General features: G+C 38.9%; 1 protein-coding gene across 1 annotated transcript; it reads left to right on the top strand.

The window, feature by feature from the left end:
• On the top strand, positions 1–16786 carry LOC311301270 (protein-glutamine gamma-glutamyltransferase 5-like; the record flags this gene model as incomplete). Its single annotated transcript, XM_084426236.1, has 13 exons — positions 1–58; positions 5234–5413; positions 6677–6907; positions 9620–9738; positions 9816–9944; positions 10026–10203; positions 11030–11165; positions 11782–11885; positions 12009–12251; positions 13723–13935; positions 14559–14722; positions 15563–15699; positions 16636–16786. 13 exons carry the CDS (start codon positions 1–3, stop codon positions 16784–16786), a joined length of 2043 nt encoding a protein of 680 aa, XP_084282362.1.
• Between the last annotated feature and the right edge of the window lie 510 nt (positions 16787–17296).

Below are 17296 nucleotides of genomic sequence, written 5' to 3'. Positions count from 1 at the left end.
ATGGCGTCAGTGCCAAACTTCAGCCACGCCTTCCGTCAAGCGTTGACGCTGACGCCCCGTGTGAACGTACCGTTAGGCTTGTTTCGTTAGCGCTCACCATCCGCGTTTTGATTTCAGGTGTAAGCCCGTCTAAATAGGTCCAATGATGGTATCCGATAGAACGGGTGAAGGTCTCTGCACGTTACTGTCTTTTTCACGTGGCAAAGTAATTTAGTTCCAATTAAACTTATGACTCCATTTTATCACGACCTCGAATTTAGGTTACAATGCCAATTGGTTAATGGTCATTTATATAATAGTTTAGCAGCACATTGATTATTCTTTTCAACTCTTTACTTATATTTTACACATTCATATTAGGAAGCTATGTCGCTTTGAGGTCCTCACGCCTTCTGTTGAACACGGGTCTCACAATGTTTAACATCAGTTTTGGTCACTAAACAGGCAATTGGCAATATACCGGAGATGGTCGCATTCACACTTACACAATCAAAAAAACTTTGGTGTAGCCCCCATGGTTTTGCATACACTTGAATTTAAAGTAAAGTTTACTTCAGGCAGAGGTATGGCCACTACTTACAGATAAAAGTTGACCAATATTACTTCTCTTATAATAGCTTTGGATTGGCCATGCCGTGGTTTCCCACGTACACTTATCTAAAGTAACATTAAATTAAAACAGAGGTAAGACGCACAAACATTTTGGTTGGTCAAGCAGTATTTTTACTGTCCTAAACAGAAATTCTCTTCTTGTCTTTGCGAACCAAGTACACTTGAATTAGTGCCAAATATTAGTCGTCGCTAATCTGACGCAGACTTGTGATAACATATGAATCTGTTTAATCTACTTGGGAAAGTCAGAATAAAATCAAATGTAACAACTTTATTATGTCAGGTAAATGCCAATTTCATAATCAGTTCAAAGATAATCAATACAAAACATCAAATGCTCTGGAATAAAGAAAAAAGATGCAAATCTGACATTAGAAGATACATGATGCTGAGTGTCTTGCCCACACTCCGCATCACAGGCTAATTTGTGCAACAAATCGCCCTGAGCCTCTTGTTGCATTTCTTTACTGGAACTTCTTTCACAGGAAACAATTGCTAACAATGGGAATTTGCATTTAGAGTTTACACCTTTTGGGCAGGATGCCATTTGCCTGGAAGACACACCTGTGTGCAAGTTATCACTTAACTCTTAAGAACTTTTTTACCTTTTGATTTACATCTTTGTGAATGAGACATTTGTATCAGTTGCACTGAGACATTACAAATGATACCAAACATTATATAATACTGTATGATAATTATTCACATTTAACCATATAGATTTTTGGGTGAATTTCAGGTGATCTCAGCATGAGAGAGAGAAGGAACGGGGGAATGGGGGGTCAAGGCAAAGAGATGTAGATCAGGATGATTCTGAGGTGAGACTCGTGTCTCGAATGGTGATGCTAATTTCACGAGAGAATTCAAATGTTAATTTCCTTTATTTTCTCAGAGAGTTCCCTCTCTTCCAGTTTTTCCAGTCTTATACTGGCGAAGTTGCAATCGATGACATGGTTAAATTGGAATTTTTGTAACTGTTTGAAGCGCTTGCACTTCAGATCTATCCGTTTTTGATACATTTCTGTTAGGATTGAAAATAATCCAAGATATTTGAAAACGAACAAAGACATTTGCTTTTACTATTTCAACCTCCCTCTTTCTTATCCTAAGGACCATTTGGAATTCCTGAAGGCAGAGCTGCTGATAGTGCTCAAAGCCTGTAGGCTGAGATGTGTGTACATCGGGGGTCTATGAATTGTCACACCTTTAGTACGATGGGGGAAGTTGTAATTATCTGATTGGTAAGTTTGAACGTTTCACATTTGGGTTTTAGTCACATGGTCAGGGAAAGGATAAAAGAAGACTGAAGAACTGTTGCTCTGTCTCTTTTATGCTCTTGCTCTTTCTGATTCGCGGGGTCCCTTTGTTGGGGGCTCTCTCTCTCTTTGCCTCCTCTTTTCTTTCTCTCTTACTCTCTACTCTATCTCTCAGGTAACATTTTACATATATGCTGGGTACAATTAATGGTATAAGTTTTTATCATCTCATACATCTATTCTGTAACTACACTGCTCAAAAAAATAAAGGGAACACTTAAACAACACAATGTAACTCCAAGTCAGTCACACTTCTGTGAAATCAAACTGTTCACTTAGGAAGCAACACTGATTGACAATCAATGTCACATGCTGTTGTGCAAATGGTATAGACAATAGGTGGAAATTATAGGCAATTAGCAAGACACCCCCAATAAAGGAGTGGTTCTGCAGGTGGTGACCACAGACCACTTCTCAGTTCCTATGCTTTCTGGCTGATGTTTTGGTCACTTTTGAATGCTGGCGGTGCTTTCACTCTAGTGGTAGCATGAGACGGAGTCTACAACCCACACAAGTGGCTCAGGTAGTGCAGCTCATCCAGAATGGCACATCAATGTGAGCTGTGGCAAGAAGGTTTGCTGTGTCTGTCAGCGTAGTGTCCAGAGCATGGAGGCGCTACCAGGAGACAGGCCAGTACATCAGGAGACGTGGAGGAGGCCGTAGGAGGGCAACAACCCAGCAGCAGGACCGCTACTTCCGCCTTTGTGTAAGGAGGAGCAGGAGGAACACTGCCAGAGCCCTGCAAAATGACCTCCAGCAGGCCACAAATGTGCATGTGTCTGCTCAAACGGTCAGAAACAGACTCCATGAGGGTGGTATGAGGGCCCGACGTCCACAGGTGGGGGTTGTGCTTACAGCCCAACACCGTGCAGGACGCTTGGCATTTACCATAGGACACCAAGATTGGCAAATTCGCCACTGGCGCCCTGTGCTCTTCACAGATGTTGCAGGCAGCAGAACGTTCTCCATGGCGTCTCCAGACTCTGTCACGTCTGTGATTTTCCGTTCTGCGTTGCTTCGGCGTCTGGTGTGAACCAGGCGTAAAGGTGAGATCTGATTGCTCCAACCTTCCTCCCAATCAGGCCTTGATCATCAATGAACAGTTTAAGTTCTTTGATCTTTGAGTCTTTGTGTACACACATTAACTCTTCAGTGGCAAGTTCTCCACGCTTCTTAACGCTTGAACGTGTGTTGGTAAGAAATCTCTGTACCCAATCATTATTCTGAGAACAGTACAGAGTTTACTGTATTTGCATAGATCAAGCAGCGGCTCCCTTGGACATGAAGTACGTCTGGGTTTAAGTTAGGCCCAATAAGCAAACAGTCATTGAGGGAGGAGGAACCCTTTTCTTGTGAAGATGCATCAAACACGATTCTCAATTTGGTTGTTGCTTTATCTCAAATTACTGGTGTTGCATGTAATACTTCACCGTGTTAGACCAATCAGCTGTGAGTAAAGTGACACATGTCTACAAATTAAAGGTCACTACACAGCAAATGATTTTTCAAACGAGTCATAAGCCGCTTCGTTGTGACGTCGAGACGAAACATGGCATATTGCCCGCCCACAAATTGCGCGCGCAGATACCAGGGAAAACTTGAGCCTCAAATACTCAAATCCACTGATTCCTGTGGATACTGGATAGCATCATGTCAAGAAGACGCTGTGCTCTACAATGTGAAGGTAAAGCCAGTTTTTTTTTGTTTTTTTTTTACTGCCCAAGGACGAGCATGTAAAGAATCGGTGGTTAAATTTAAATTTTACCACGATACCACAGCAGTATAATCCTAAACTTCTGCTGTTCCCTTTATTTTACTGACGACTGCTTCTCAAATCTCGGAGTTCAATGCAGGATTCGCAAACCGCTTGTTCTTGAAAGATGCTGTTCAAAATGCTTAGTTTTGAGTTTTATATTGTGTAGGTCTCCTGCTAACTGGTTTACTCACATTATCTTACTAAAATACTTACGCTGATCAGTTGTGGGCCACTATTACCTAAAACTGTGTCTATTAATGCAGATTGTGAGTTGTTCTCACTACTTTGAGAGCATGGAGCAAGATTTGTTCTAGTAACGTTTGTGTTAGTCATTCACGCTGGAGCTCGGTTAATACATGCACTGTTATTGATACAGTTTCCACGTGTTCACCGCAATATATTAGAAAAATACTCTGTAAATAAATAAATAAAATAATCGGTTTATTGATGGACATGTACTTCTTGTACATGCTGATGGTGAGGAATTACAGTTGCAACATCTCATAATGTACATCAAACGGAGTAGCGTATTACTGAGAAACATTCTGCTCGAATCGCGTTGGAGGTTCGGGTTGAAGAACTAGTTCTTGCGCTCGGATTGATATGGTAAAATCAACATCATTGTTCATTACTGTGTTTAGTTTACGGTTTAGGAACCCTCAGGACAAGCAGAACTGGCGTTGTTATGGCAATGGGCGATTTTGTTTTCGATGCGCGCTGTACGCGGTAGACCAATCACAACAGACTGAGCTGTCTGGCCAATCAGAGCAGAGTAGCTTGTGGAAAGGAGGGATTTAGAGAGACTGATTCATCTGACGAGTCGTTTGAGAATCATTGAAAATGTGATGATGTGCAAATGTATATTATAAAGCAGTTTTTTGACCTTTGATGCATGTCAACCTGTTGTAGGAGACTCCAAAACAACATTAGGAAACTTTAAAATAGCATAATAATTGCACTTTAAAACCACTTCAGCTCTGTATTACTAAAACCTATTCATTTGAGCCTTTGCAAAAAAAAGATTATTTTTTATCATCCATAAGATGAAACAACTCACCTTTGTCCCAATAAATGCAGATGTGTGATGACATGCTGAAACGCACAGCACTCTGGTATGAGTGATTGCGTTACTGTTTTAGGTGTTGGTTCCGATTGCAAAATATTTCATGTTAACTTCACTTGAATGTGGCCTGACGTCTCAAGGAGGGGCTGAAGAACGTCATATATAAAGCACAATAAACGTAGATCCTGAATCTAACAGCAAACGACAACACAGCAGTATCTCATGGACGGTAAGCTTCAGTTATTTTACTATTCATAGTTGTGTTTGTAAAGAATTTATTGCTTTAATATTTTCTATGCATGTCATTTAATTTTAACAGATTATTGCTGCTATCATTTTTAGATATTTTTTTTTATAATAGTTGTTTATAAACGAATAATTGCTATTAATTTGAAATTTCTATGATCTACATAAACATTTTATGGTCAGTAAAAAAGGTTTTCAGCTGCCTCACAAATAATTTGACATTTGCTCATTTTTGTACAGAGTTGAAGCTTCGAAATGTCCACCTGCAGCAGGTCCAGAACCAGATCCGGCACAAGACTGATGGTCTGAGCTCCAGCACTCTGGTGCTGCGCAGAGGACAGCCCTTCACCATCCTCATCAACTATGATGGACGCCCATTCGATCCACTGAAGGATAAACTGGTCTTCCGGATTGTTCTAGGTATGTTTGTGCGAGTGCTAAATAAACGTGCAGCCTCATCTCACTCTCTCTCCATTACGATTCATCAGTAAATAATCATATTTTCCAAATGCAGTTATTCAAATCGCTTAGAATCAGCATGAATCTGTGCATTGTGAAAGGAATTCAATTTATTCATTTATAAATCTTTAATATGTATATAATATATACATATAAACCTGGATGAACGCATTCAGTTTATTAGTAGCCTACCATTAAATAAATCTTACCTGTTTCAGTATGACTGACAAATATGCATCACATTAGGTTTATTAGTTTGTTCATTTTAATAATGTGTAATTCAAATAAATGGAAATTTTATATGCAAACCAAATGCATAAATCTTAAATTTAGGCCTAAATGTTTTTTTGAGTGAATCCTGCTTAATTGTGCTCATGAACTGAAAGCAAAAAAAGTGATCGTAAGATGTACTATATATATATATATATAAAATATATTTTATAAGGTAATTTATTCATCCCATAATAAAGCATTGCAATTGATGTAATGTTTTTTTTTTTTAAAATATATATTGTATAAAAATAAAAATATATATGTATAATTTTGGTTTATTCCAATACATGCAAATAAAAAAAGTATTGGTAGAACTTTATTTTACCGTCCTGTTCCCCATGTACATACTATGTACTTATTATAGTAAAACTGCAATATGGGTAATAGGCTACTAATGTCACATTATATGTTTTGTCATCACCTGCCTACGTCACTCATTTGTTTTCACGGACACTAATCACGTTCAGCTGTGCACTCATCAGTCACCATCATTAACACCTGTATATATGTTCAGTTCTGTTTCAGTTCAGTGTCCGGTATTGTTTAAGTGTGTGTTGCTATGCGTTTGCCTTTCTGTTGGATCTGTTGAATAAACCTTTTGAATAGAATCATATACATCTTCCTCATCTGTCTGCCAGCAACCACCCGTGACAACTTACACTGAACCTACACATAAACCTAACCTGAACACATGTAGTTACCTTATATATCCCTGTACTTTCTTAGGTAAGTACACATAAGTGCACGTACTATAAAATAAAGTGCAACCAAAGTATTTTGAGTGTAGGACAGATTGTCGTATGGCTTCTATAGACGTATACACTATTGCTTAACAGCTTAGAACACATAGTAAGTCGGTCTTGAAAGGTTATTGATAAAAATGAATTCCTTTATGGGGAAACTGAATATTATTTTTGTGTTTAAGTCTGAACCCCACCGTGTTCACCGCAGGGCCGCTGACTGTGGAGGTGCCGGTCTCTGTGTCTGGACAACCTTCTCCGTCTCAGTGGAGTGCCATTCTGGAGGGGAGCGTACCAGGCCGTACGCTGACCGTATCACTGTATAGCCCTGCATCTTCCTCAGTAGGAGTCTATACACTTCACCTGAGAGTCGAGACCCGCGGGAGCATCAAATCCCATGTGCTCGGACAGTTCACGCTCCTCTGCAACCCCTGGTGCCAAGGTGAGCAGGAGGAAGAACTGTAAATGAACAATAGTATGTACCTGTATGAGTTTCTGTGTTCTGTTAAACACAAAAGAAGATATTTTGCTAAACAGGTGCTGGTCCCCATTGACTTCTATAGATTTTATTTTTTTTTCATACTATGGAGGTTAATGGGGTCCAGCAACTGTTTGGTTACTAACTTTCTTCAAATTATCTTCTTTTGTGTTCAACATAACGAAAAAACGTACACATTCAAGTCACTATGATATTCTGGTCTCTAGATAGGCTATCATAAGTCTGAAGGCTTAGAAATGTATCTCCTCAACAACACACATCATTTGAGAAATCATAATTACGTTCGGCAGTCAATAAGCGATGAGAAAAAAAACACGCAAGGGTTTATCTTGTCGTCCGCAAAAGATCGCTGTGAAAGTACTGTGCCTACCCCCACCTCTGACGCGTCGACCTCCACCACAAAATGAAGCAGCTCTTGAGGTTGGTAAATGCCGCTTCTGCAGCATTAGACCACCTGAACGCCATTCCGGTGGAGGTCAAGGCGGTCAGAGGAGCGGCTAGTTGGCTGAAATTACGAATAAAACGTCGGAAAAAATTGGCGAATCCCAGGAACCTCTGCAGAGCCTTAGGGGAATCTGGAATTGGCCAATCAACCACAGCCTTAACCTTGTCAGGATCCATGCGCACTCCCTCGGACGAGACGATGTACCCCAAAACCGGAACTGACTGTGCATGAAACGCGCACTTCTCCGCCTTGACAAAAAGCCCATTCTCGAGCAACCTCTGGAGCACTCGCCTGACATGTTGAAAGTGTTCCTGGACAGAAGAAGAAAATATTAATGTCATCCAGGTAGACATATATGAACTGGTCGACCATATCTCTCAACACGTCGTTGACAAGTGCTTGGAAAACGGCAGGGGATTTGGACAGGCCAAAAGGCATAACCAAATATTCAAAGTGCCCCCTGGGGGTATTAAACGCCGGTTTCCACTCATCCCCCTTCTTATGCAGACCAAATGATAAGCGTTGCGTAAGTCCAGTTTCGTGAAAAGAGACGCTCCCTGCAACCGCTCGAAGGCTGAAGACATCAGCGGCAAGGGATAAGTATTCTTTACCGTGATGTTGTTCAGCCCTCGGTAATCAATGCATGGTCGCAGAGAGCCATCCTTCTTCCCTACGAAGAAGAACTCCGCGCCCGCGGGAGACGAAGAAGGACGAATGATCCCGGCTGCCAGAGAATCAGAAATATATTTCTACATGACCTCCCTTTGTGGGACAGTAAGCGAATATAATTTGCCCTTAGGCGGAGACGTACCTGGCAGTAAATCTATGGCACAGTCATAGGGACGGTGCTGAGGGAGAGGAGCAGCCTGGGACTTACTGAACACTTCCTTCAGGTCGAGATACTCCTGTGGCACGTTTGACAGGTTCACTGGTTCCTCCTGCTACACAGAACGAGAGACAGAGGAACAAGCAGACACAAGACACGAGGCATAACAATGATCACTCCATGCCGAGACAGAGTTCTGACCCCATCCTATCTTGGGCTCCGGAATTCTATGGAATAGTTGGAGACGGTTCTGTTGTCCTGGCGAAGGTCGGCTAGTTTGCGGTCAAACACTTGTCTCATCTCCTCCCTGAGTGCATGGAACGAGGAACAGCAGGGATGTTGGTTCTCCCACACCGCCGTTGGTTGGGTGGATCGTGGGGAACGGGCGGCGGGGGTGGCGCAGTGTGCAATCTCAATTGTTGTAGTTGAGAGGTGAGCTCGGACACCTGCGTTACCAGAGCCTGTATAGCCCAACCAGTAGCAACTATCTGTTCGTCCTGCCGGTCCATTCGAATACTGTTGTTATCGAGAAATTCCTGTAGATCGGGATAACTCGCTGAATCCATCCTTGGTCAGATTGTTCTGTCAGTGACTGTCATGAAAAGGCAAAAAGATCCAATTGCGAGTGAACAATAATGTTTATTGACAAAGCAGAAACAGATAGAGAAGCTGGTCAGAGTCGTCGTGGGCAGAGATGGAGATGAACTCGGTAACGCAGGGACGCAATGGGCAAATAGAAGTCCCGGCAGAAACAGCAGATCCTCCAGGAAGCACAGGAGACGAGAACAAACAAACCAGGAACGAAGTCTCAGGAAAAAGCACTGAAGGCACGGAAAGCTTCCCAGGAGAGCCTCAACGATCTGACAAAAGACAGGACGAAACCACAGACAATAAATAGGAAGCCGACATGAGATTCAGCTGCCGCTGATCAGCTCATCAGTAGCGGTAATGAGCCACGCCCACAAACACACACACAGAGCGAGGACGAGTCAGTGAACCCATGAACCGTGACAGAACCATTTCTGATTATTATCAGTGTTGAAAACAGTTGAGCTGCTTCAGAGTTTGTGGAAACTTGCATTTTCAGAATTCTTTGATGAATAGAAAGTTCAAAAGAACAGCATTTATTTGAAATAGAAATCTTTTGCAACATTATTGATGTTTAATGTCACTTCTGATCAATTTAATGTGTCCTCTCTGAATAAAAGTATTCATTTATTGAACGGTATAGTGTAATATGTTGAATAGTGATGTCTTTCATTTGATAGAACTTCACCTACATACGTACAAAACCCTTAGCTGTGGTAAAATCACTGTAATGCACGGCTTATTGCTTTCATTTATTGTCATTATACCAAACTCACCCTCTTCTGTTATTCTGCAGCTGATTCTGTGTTCCTGCAGTCGGAGGATCTGAGGAATGAATACATCAGGAATGACTTCGGCCTGCTGTTTAAAGGCAGCCCCGGGAACGTCGACTCCAGACCCTGGTCTTTCGATCAGGTGAGACATTTGACTGTTGAATCTGAAGGCACACTGAAAAAGCTTCTCATTAACACCTGACACACATGTGTTTTCAGTATGAAAAAGGAATACTGGACATCTGTATGAAGCTGCTGCAGTTGAGTCCTCAATCTCAAGCGGACGCGAGGAAAGATCTTGTGAACCGCAGCAGTCCGGTGTACATCGGGCGTGTGATCTCAGCTATGGTGAGGAGGATCTCCTCTCATTCTCTGCTCTCCACTCACTCTCTCCATGTGCTCATGTAGTCTCTCTGTCTTTCTCATCAGGTGAACTGTCAGGATGATAAAGGGGTGTTGATGGGGAACTGGTCAGGAAACTACAGCGATGGTGTAAACCCCTCCACGTGGTCCGGCAGCGCAGATATTCTCTGGAAGTGGTCAGAAACACAATTCAGCCCTGTGAAATACGGACAGTGCTGGGTGTTTGCTGCTGTCATGTGTACAGGTGCGACCAGTATGAGTTCTTACACTACCGTTAGAACGTTTGGGGTCAGATTATTATTAAAAAATAAACAAATAAATATTAATTTTTTTAGCAAGGATGCATTAAATTGATCAAAAGTGGCAGTATATTTATAATGTTTCAAATAAATGCTGTTCTATTCATATTCTATTCTATGTGTAGCAGCACAACTGTTTTCAACATTGATAATAATCATAAATGTTTCTTGAACAGCAAATCAGCATATAAGAATGATTTCTGAAGGATCATGTGACACTGGAGACTGGAGTAATGATGCTGAAAATTCAGCTTTGATCACAGGAATAAATTACATTTCACAATATATTCAAATAGAAAACAGCTATTTTAAAATGCTATAATATCTCACTGTTTTTACTGTATCTCACTCTTTACTTTGATCAAATAAATGCTGCCTTGATGAACATTAGAGGCTTCTTTTAAAAACATAAAAAAATCTTACCGACCCCAAACTTTCGAATGGTGTATCTGTATGTCCTTTAAAGTTTAAATTTACCCAAAAATCTCACAAACCGGTATGCTGTAATTTTCTGTGAAACACAAAAGGAGATGTTAGGAAGAAAGTTCAAGCTGCTCTTTTTCATACAGTGAAAATGGACGGTGATTTATACAGCCAAGCTCCAAAAGAGCCAATGGCTTTGTGTTTCTCAGTTTGTGTTGAGTAAAATAATCTGTGTTTGGGGTGTGTAATTGTTATGTTTTTGGGTGAAGTATTCCTTTAATGGGTCACTGGTAATTGAATTAGTGCTGTTGATGATCGATATATAAAATGCATTTGTTTGTGTCACAGTAATGAGAGCCCTCGGCATTCCAACTCGAGTGGTCACCAACTTTAACTCCGCTCACGACACAAACGCAAACATGGTGATTGAGGAATTTTACTCGGAGAAGGGGGAAAAGCTGCCCATCGGTCGGGATAGCATCTGGTGAGTTACGCCTTGAAAGCTAAAAAGTCTTCTCATTATAGTTATGTTGCTAAAACATTCACTACTTTTCAAAAGTCTGGGGTCGGAAAGATTTCTAAATGTTTTTGAAAGAAGTCTCTTCCAGTGCTGCATTTATTTGATCAAAAGTACAGTACATAACAGTGAAATATTCTTACAATTTAGAATAACTGTTTTCTATTTGATTATGTTTTAAACTGTAATTTATTCCTGTGATCAAAGCTGAATTTTCATTATTACTCCAGTCTTCAGTGTCACATGATCCTTCAGAAATCATTCTCATTGATTTGCTGCTTCATATTTTTGTGAAAACTGTGATAGAACCGTGAATAGAAATCTTTGAAACATGTCTTTACTGTCACTTTTGATCAATTTAATGCATCCTTGCTGATTAAAAGTATTCATTTCCTCCTCCAAAAAAATCTAAACTATGTACTTATTTTTATGTGTGAAGTCTTTTATTGTGTTTCTTTAGGCTCTGCTCCTTATTAGGATGCAGTGCCTTTACAAATAAACCTGAATTGATTGAGGTTGAAATGAATTGTTCAGTGTTTTTAATCTGACAAAATGTGAGTTAAAAGTGTTTGGCCTTTTTCAGGAACTTCCACGTGTGGGTGGAGAGTTGGATGAAGAGGCCTGATCTGGATGGAGATTATGACGGCTGGCAGGTTCTTGACCCCACGCCGCAAGAGACAAGCTCCGGTCAGTCAATGCTAATGCATATAGAAAACTCAAATGCTTTTTATCCCTGCATGCGAAAAAGACCAATTGCTACCAATTGATATGATGCTATTGATGCTAAAACATAAACTGAATCTGTCACAGGAATGTACCGCTGTGGTCCTGCTGCTGTGAAAGCCGTTAATGAGCAGAAGGTGAGCGCGCCATACGATGTGCCGTTCGTTTACGCAGAAGTCAATGCAGATTTGCGTAGAATAATCATCAGAGATGGGAAGATATTAGCATCCAGCGTTGACAAAGACATAGTCGGAACCCTGATCTGCACCAAACGTCCCGGTCCAGCCATGCTCATGCAGGACATCACGTCAGAATACAAAACTGAGATGGGTAAGAGAAACACTGAGAATTAATAAGAAAAATACTTACTGTTCAATAGATTTTTATACAAAAAACAACAACTGATTTCTTTCACATTTAGATAAAATGCCAATTATGTTCAGAAGTGATGGTAAGTCATTTTATCTTTCCATTTTTTTAAGAAGTGTGTAATTCATCTGATGTTAAACAAGACTTTAAGGAAATATTTTAAAATAAACTCAACATCAACCAAAGTCTAGTTTAATAATATTTGTTGTGTTTTTTATGCTTTTTAACAAAGAAAGAAAAAGAAAATTACAATAAATAAATTTTTTTTAACATATTACCAGATATCATGATGAGATCAAAAGCATTTCTTACTCTCTGAAAACAATTGTGTATGCTCACACCAAGATTAAATATATATATTTAATATATTTATCCTCATATTTTAATGTTTTATCTACGTATACAATTCTGATGATATTTTTATTTAGATATTTATAAAAAATATTTTTTTGTAATATTCCTTTCCAGCTCGAGGTGGTGGAGGTACTGCTGAAAGATTCGGTAGGTTTTAGCATTTGGCTTTTCTTCCCACATTAATACTGCTCTTTGATTGTTTAATATATCAAGTGATTATTCATGTCTTTTCATGCAGTTCCTCAGGGCATTAATAGATATCAAGATGAGAAAAGTATTTCTTACTCTCTGAACACAATTGTGTATGCTCACACCAAGATAAACAGAAATAATAATAAAAAAGAAATAAATGTAAAAAAAAAATATATATATATATATATAAATAAAAATATATACAAAAGTAATCACAGTTATAATAATAATAATAAAAAATAAGTAGCCAAAAGTGATGTTGAGTTTATAGGAAAAATGTCAGCCCTTTTTTTAAATTGGAATACAAATTTGTTAAAGATTTTGTTAGCATATATTGCGTTGTTGTGCTTGGAGTCCATAGTTTTATTTGGGACAGTAACGCAATGAAACATGCCAAATTCTGCAGCCATAAGTTTTGGCCAGGCTGTCAAAGAAAACAATTATAAACACATGCACAAAACAAGAGAGAACCAACAAAATATGAATAACTGGTTATGTTGTAGTCAATGCATGCTTTTTCCCGTCTCAGCCTTTTGTTTTCTATGCATTTTTCTGAATAGAAATCTAAAACTGTAGCTGTAGTTCGCAAATAATTTTGTCAGATAAATACCATTACCAAGTTTTTTTCTTCCCTCATATTTTGATGTTTTAATCAAAGCTTGTAGGGTCGTTATCTAAGTATGCAATTTCATCCCGATAATTTTTTTTTTTTTATATTTAATTTTTTTTGTAATTCATCTTCATTTTAAAAATACTCTCTTCCAGCTCAAAGTGGTGAAGGTGCTAATGGAAGAGGCGGTAGGTTTTAGCATTTGGTTTTTCTTCCCACATTAATAATGCTCTTTGATTGTTTGAGTGATATAACAGTGATTTTTCATGTCTTTGCATGCAGTTCTTCAGGGCATTGGAGTTTCTCTCCAGCTTGTGAAAGCACCTGTAGTCGGAGAAAACCTTTCTTTCATCGTCAAAATCACTAACAACATGGCAATTCCAAAACTGCTGAGACAACGCGTGAACGCTCAGAACAAAGAGTACAACCGCGATCCCACTGGAACCTTCTGGGAGACTTATGATGATCTGACGATCGGCCCGAATGAAAGTAAGAATTCTGCAACCCATATTAAAATGCTTAAACTGAGTTAAAATGTACTTAGGACTAGTTGTTTTCCACAGTTACTCTGCTGTAGGGGTAGCCTGACTACGTCAGACTTCCTCCAACATTAACATCTTCTCCTCAATGCATGTTTAACCAATAGTACCTACCTAGATTGTACATTAGGATACTTTAATATCTCTATTAAGTTCACCACCATTCATTTCAGTTTCATAAGCTGTCAGATGAGACCAAACATGGCATAGTTACATATTAGAACACACCAGTAAATAAACAGTATGTAGTTGAAAGCATATGTCCTGTGAAGCAAATGGTACAGACGTGTCATTGAGGTGCAAGCGACTCTGTCTCTCCCGACAGAACCATCCTGTGCCTGGAGTGTCCCAACAGTCCTCAATCAGCGTATTGATGAAACCCTTGCACTAGATAGGCTTTAGCATACTGTGATGATGAAGGCCATTGTGCCACGCTTAATTCACTATGAATTTAATTCAATATGTATACCTTTTAATGGATTTTTGAAGTACTATGGCAGTAATGAGTTCTGCCCATATTTGCTCAGCCCTACACAATCAACTCCATGATTCCTGTCTGTTGTACTCCACCAGCTGTGACTGTAGAACACGAGATCTCCTTCAACAAGTACATGCTGAATGAGGCTATGGAGGATTGCCTGGTTAACCTGGCTGTGGTTATAGAGGATGTGAAGACTCAGGAGAGAGTGCTGGCGTCAGAAGAGTTTAACATCAGCAGCCCTGCCCTCAATATACAGGTAATGGTGGCCCATCATACAGGCCTACATTCCTTTTTTTCAATTTAAAAGAATTATCGGTATCGGCGAAAATGTCCATATCAGTGATTCCATATATATATATATATATATATATATATATATATATATATATATATTATGAATCACCGATATGAACATTTTTGCCGATACCGATAATTCTTTTAAATTTCTAAGCCGATAACCGGTATATTGGCCGATAAATTAAACATTTTATATAATTTTTGAGAGCCTGATTACAAAAACAAAAGTCTCACCATTAAAAGCAATGTCCCAAGCACACAATTATAATTTTCTGATTATAATTTTATGTAGCCGATATGCCAGACTTGCGCTGCACATGTTGCACTTTACTGTATTTTCCTTATTTGTAATGATTCTAGTCATATTTTGAGCAATTCTAAACCATAATGGCGAACAGTGCGCATCTGAAGCGTCTCAGCTGTTGGAAATAATCCATTATTTATCGGCTTTAATATATCGGCCAACTTTTCTTATCAGGACGAAAATAATAACCCTAAAAATTGACATATATCGGCCGATACCAGTATGGTGGCTGATATATCATGCATATATATAATTTAGAGCTCCTTTCATGGACAAAAAAGAGCCTCAATTGCAAATGCAGTTTCATGTTGACTTTAAGAAACAACACAATGTTTGTTTTGAGACTATAAAAAACAACCTGATAACAGTTTAATTTAAACACGCGCATCACTCCAAGATCATAGGATATTATAAAAATAGATTTTTGGCATAATTGAATTCACAAGTAATAAAAGAAATAAAGCATTTTAATAAGAACCCTGTGTTTTCTTCCAGATTCAGAACGAGTCCTCGGTCATCATTAACACACAGCAAGTTGCCACGGTAACCTTTACCAACCCGTTCAACGTTGCAGTGAGCGGTGACCTCATCGTAGCGGGTTCAGGACTCTTGGAGGAGAAGGTTCAGATGAGGTACGTGAAGTGTTTCATTTCAGTTTTTAGAGTGATCGATCACCAAATAAATGCACAAAAATAACCATGTAATTCAGTTAAATTAATGTTTTCGAAAAGGTTTTTCAAACACACCCCCCGTCTGCCATTGGTCAGACAAACAGATAGCTCCGCCCCAAACACACACTATTGGTTGATACAGTGTGTTGGGCTGATGCTCAAACATGTAAAACATGTAATTGTAAAAATGTACCTTGGTGACCATAATACCATAGTGACTTTACTTAGATAAATAATACAATAGTAATCATTTAAAAATATTTTTAATTTTATTTTGATTTAAGAATCACTGTTTATACGTATAGTAACTTTGGGATTTTAGCACACACATGATTCCCATGGTAAATTTAGCTCACATACCTGACTCTGAAGGGCGTCTAACAGTCGAGTACATAATATCTGTAAAGTGGGTGGGGTTGTTCCTGACATTTGTGACATCTTTATCTTGTTTGTCTTTGACATCAGTTTCACTGCAGCTGTGTCTATTAAAAGTGTCAGTACACACTTGTCAGCCTGCATTTCAGAAGCACTAAAATCACTGGTTATTTCAGTTTCTCTGTGTGTATTGTGTAATCATATGCATAACACAGAAACTTTAGTGTACATTAATCTGTGTGTTAAACCTGCAAATTTGCCCAATTATACAATATAAACTCTGAGATTTAAAGTAGTGGACCAACAGAATTAAAGTTAATCTATCTTAAATGTAAGTTAAATCAAAATTATGCTTTAAATGCAAGTTTAAGTTTGCTGCAACAGAATTATTATATAAGCCTTGATTTAATCTAGATTTAAGATGAATCCTTATTGTTGTTTTGTGTAAATCATTAACCCTAAACATGAGCAGTAGTAATAGTGATTTCCCTGTTTTGAAATATCCTGTTCTTTATATCTCAGGCTTACGATCCAGCCTCGAGAAACCATGAGGAGACCCATCCGTTTCATTCCCAGGATGACGGGAGCCAAGATGCTTCATGCTAGTTTAGAGTTGACACATCGGTCCACCGTCCTCCGTGGATTCAAGACCGTCACTGTTCAAGCAGCTTAGAGGGAAACACCTTACAGATGATTGTGAACACTGGGAGATGATTGCCCAGGTGAAAAGGAAATATATTTAAATTGTGCTTTTTTTGTACATACTTATTCTGGGGTTCATTTGGGAGCCACACTCAGGACCTTCGCGGTCAAAAGTGAAATTGATTTTTCCCCAGTAAAATCAATGTAAAAGTTTTGTTCAATAATATTTTTTCTTTTTTGTATTTTGAGAGAATTTTATTATAATAATTAATATTTATGCAATAATTATGATACATTTTTCCCCATTGAAAAAAAATAAAATAATAATATATATAATTTTCATTATTTTTCAATTAATGCTGTATTTCAGGTTAAAATAGAGACTAGGCCTTTAAAATCCCATTTTTGTCAGATTGGTGCCATCTGGTGAGAGCAGTGCGCGTGAATATCATAGTGTAACCACTAGATGGATGTACAGCTCTCTGTAGAAAGGCTTGCGAATTCCATAGTTGTTTTTGCACATATTTGCTCTTTTTTTTTT

Source organism: Rutilus rutilus, assembly GCF_951802725.1.
Source record: "Rutilus rutilus genome assembly, chromosome: 12".
Classification (NCBI taxonomy): domain Eukaryota; kingdom Metazoa; phylum Chordata; class Actinopteri; order Cypriniformes; family Leuciscidae; genus Rutilus; species Rutilus rutilus.
The sequence above is the reverse complement of the archived record's forward strand: the minus strand, read 5'-3'. Positions and strand labels throughout refer to the sequence as shown.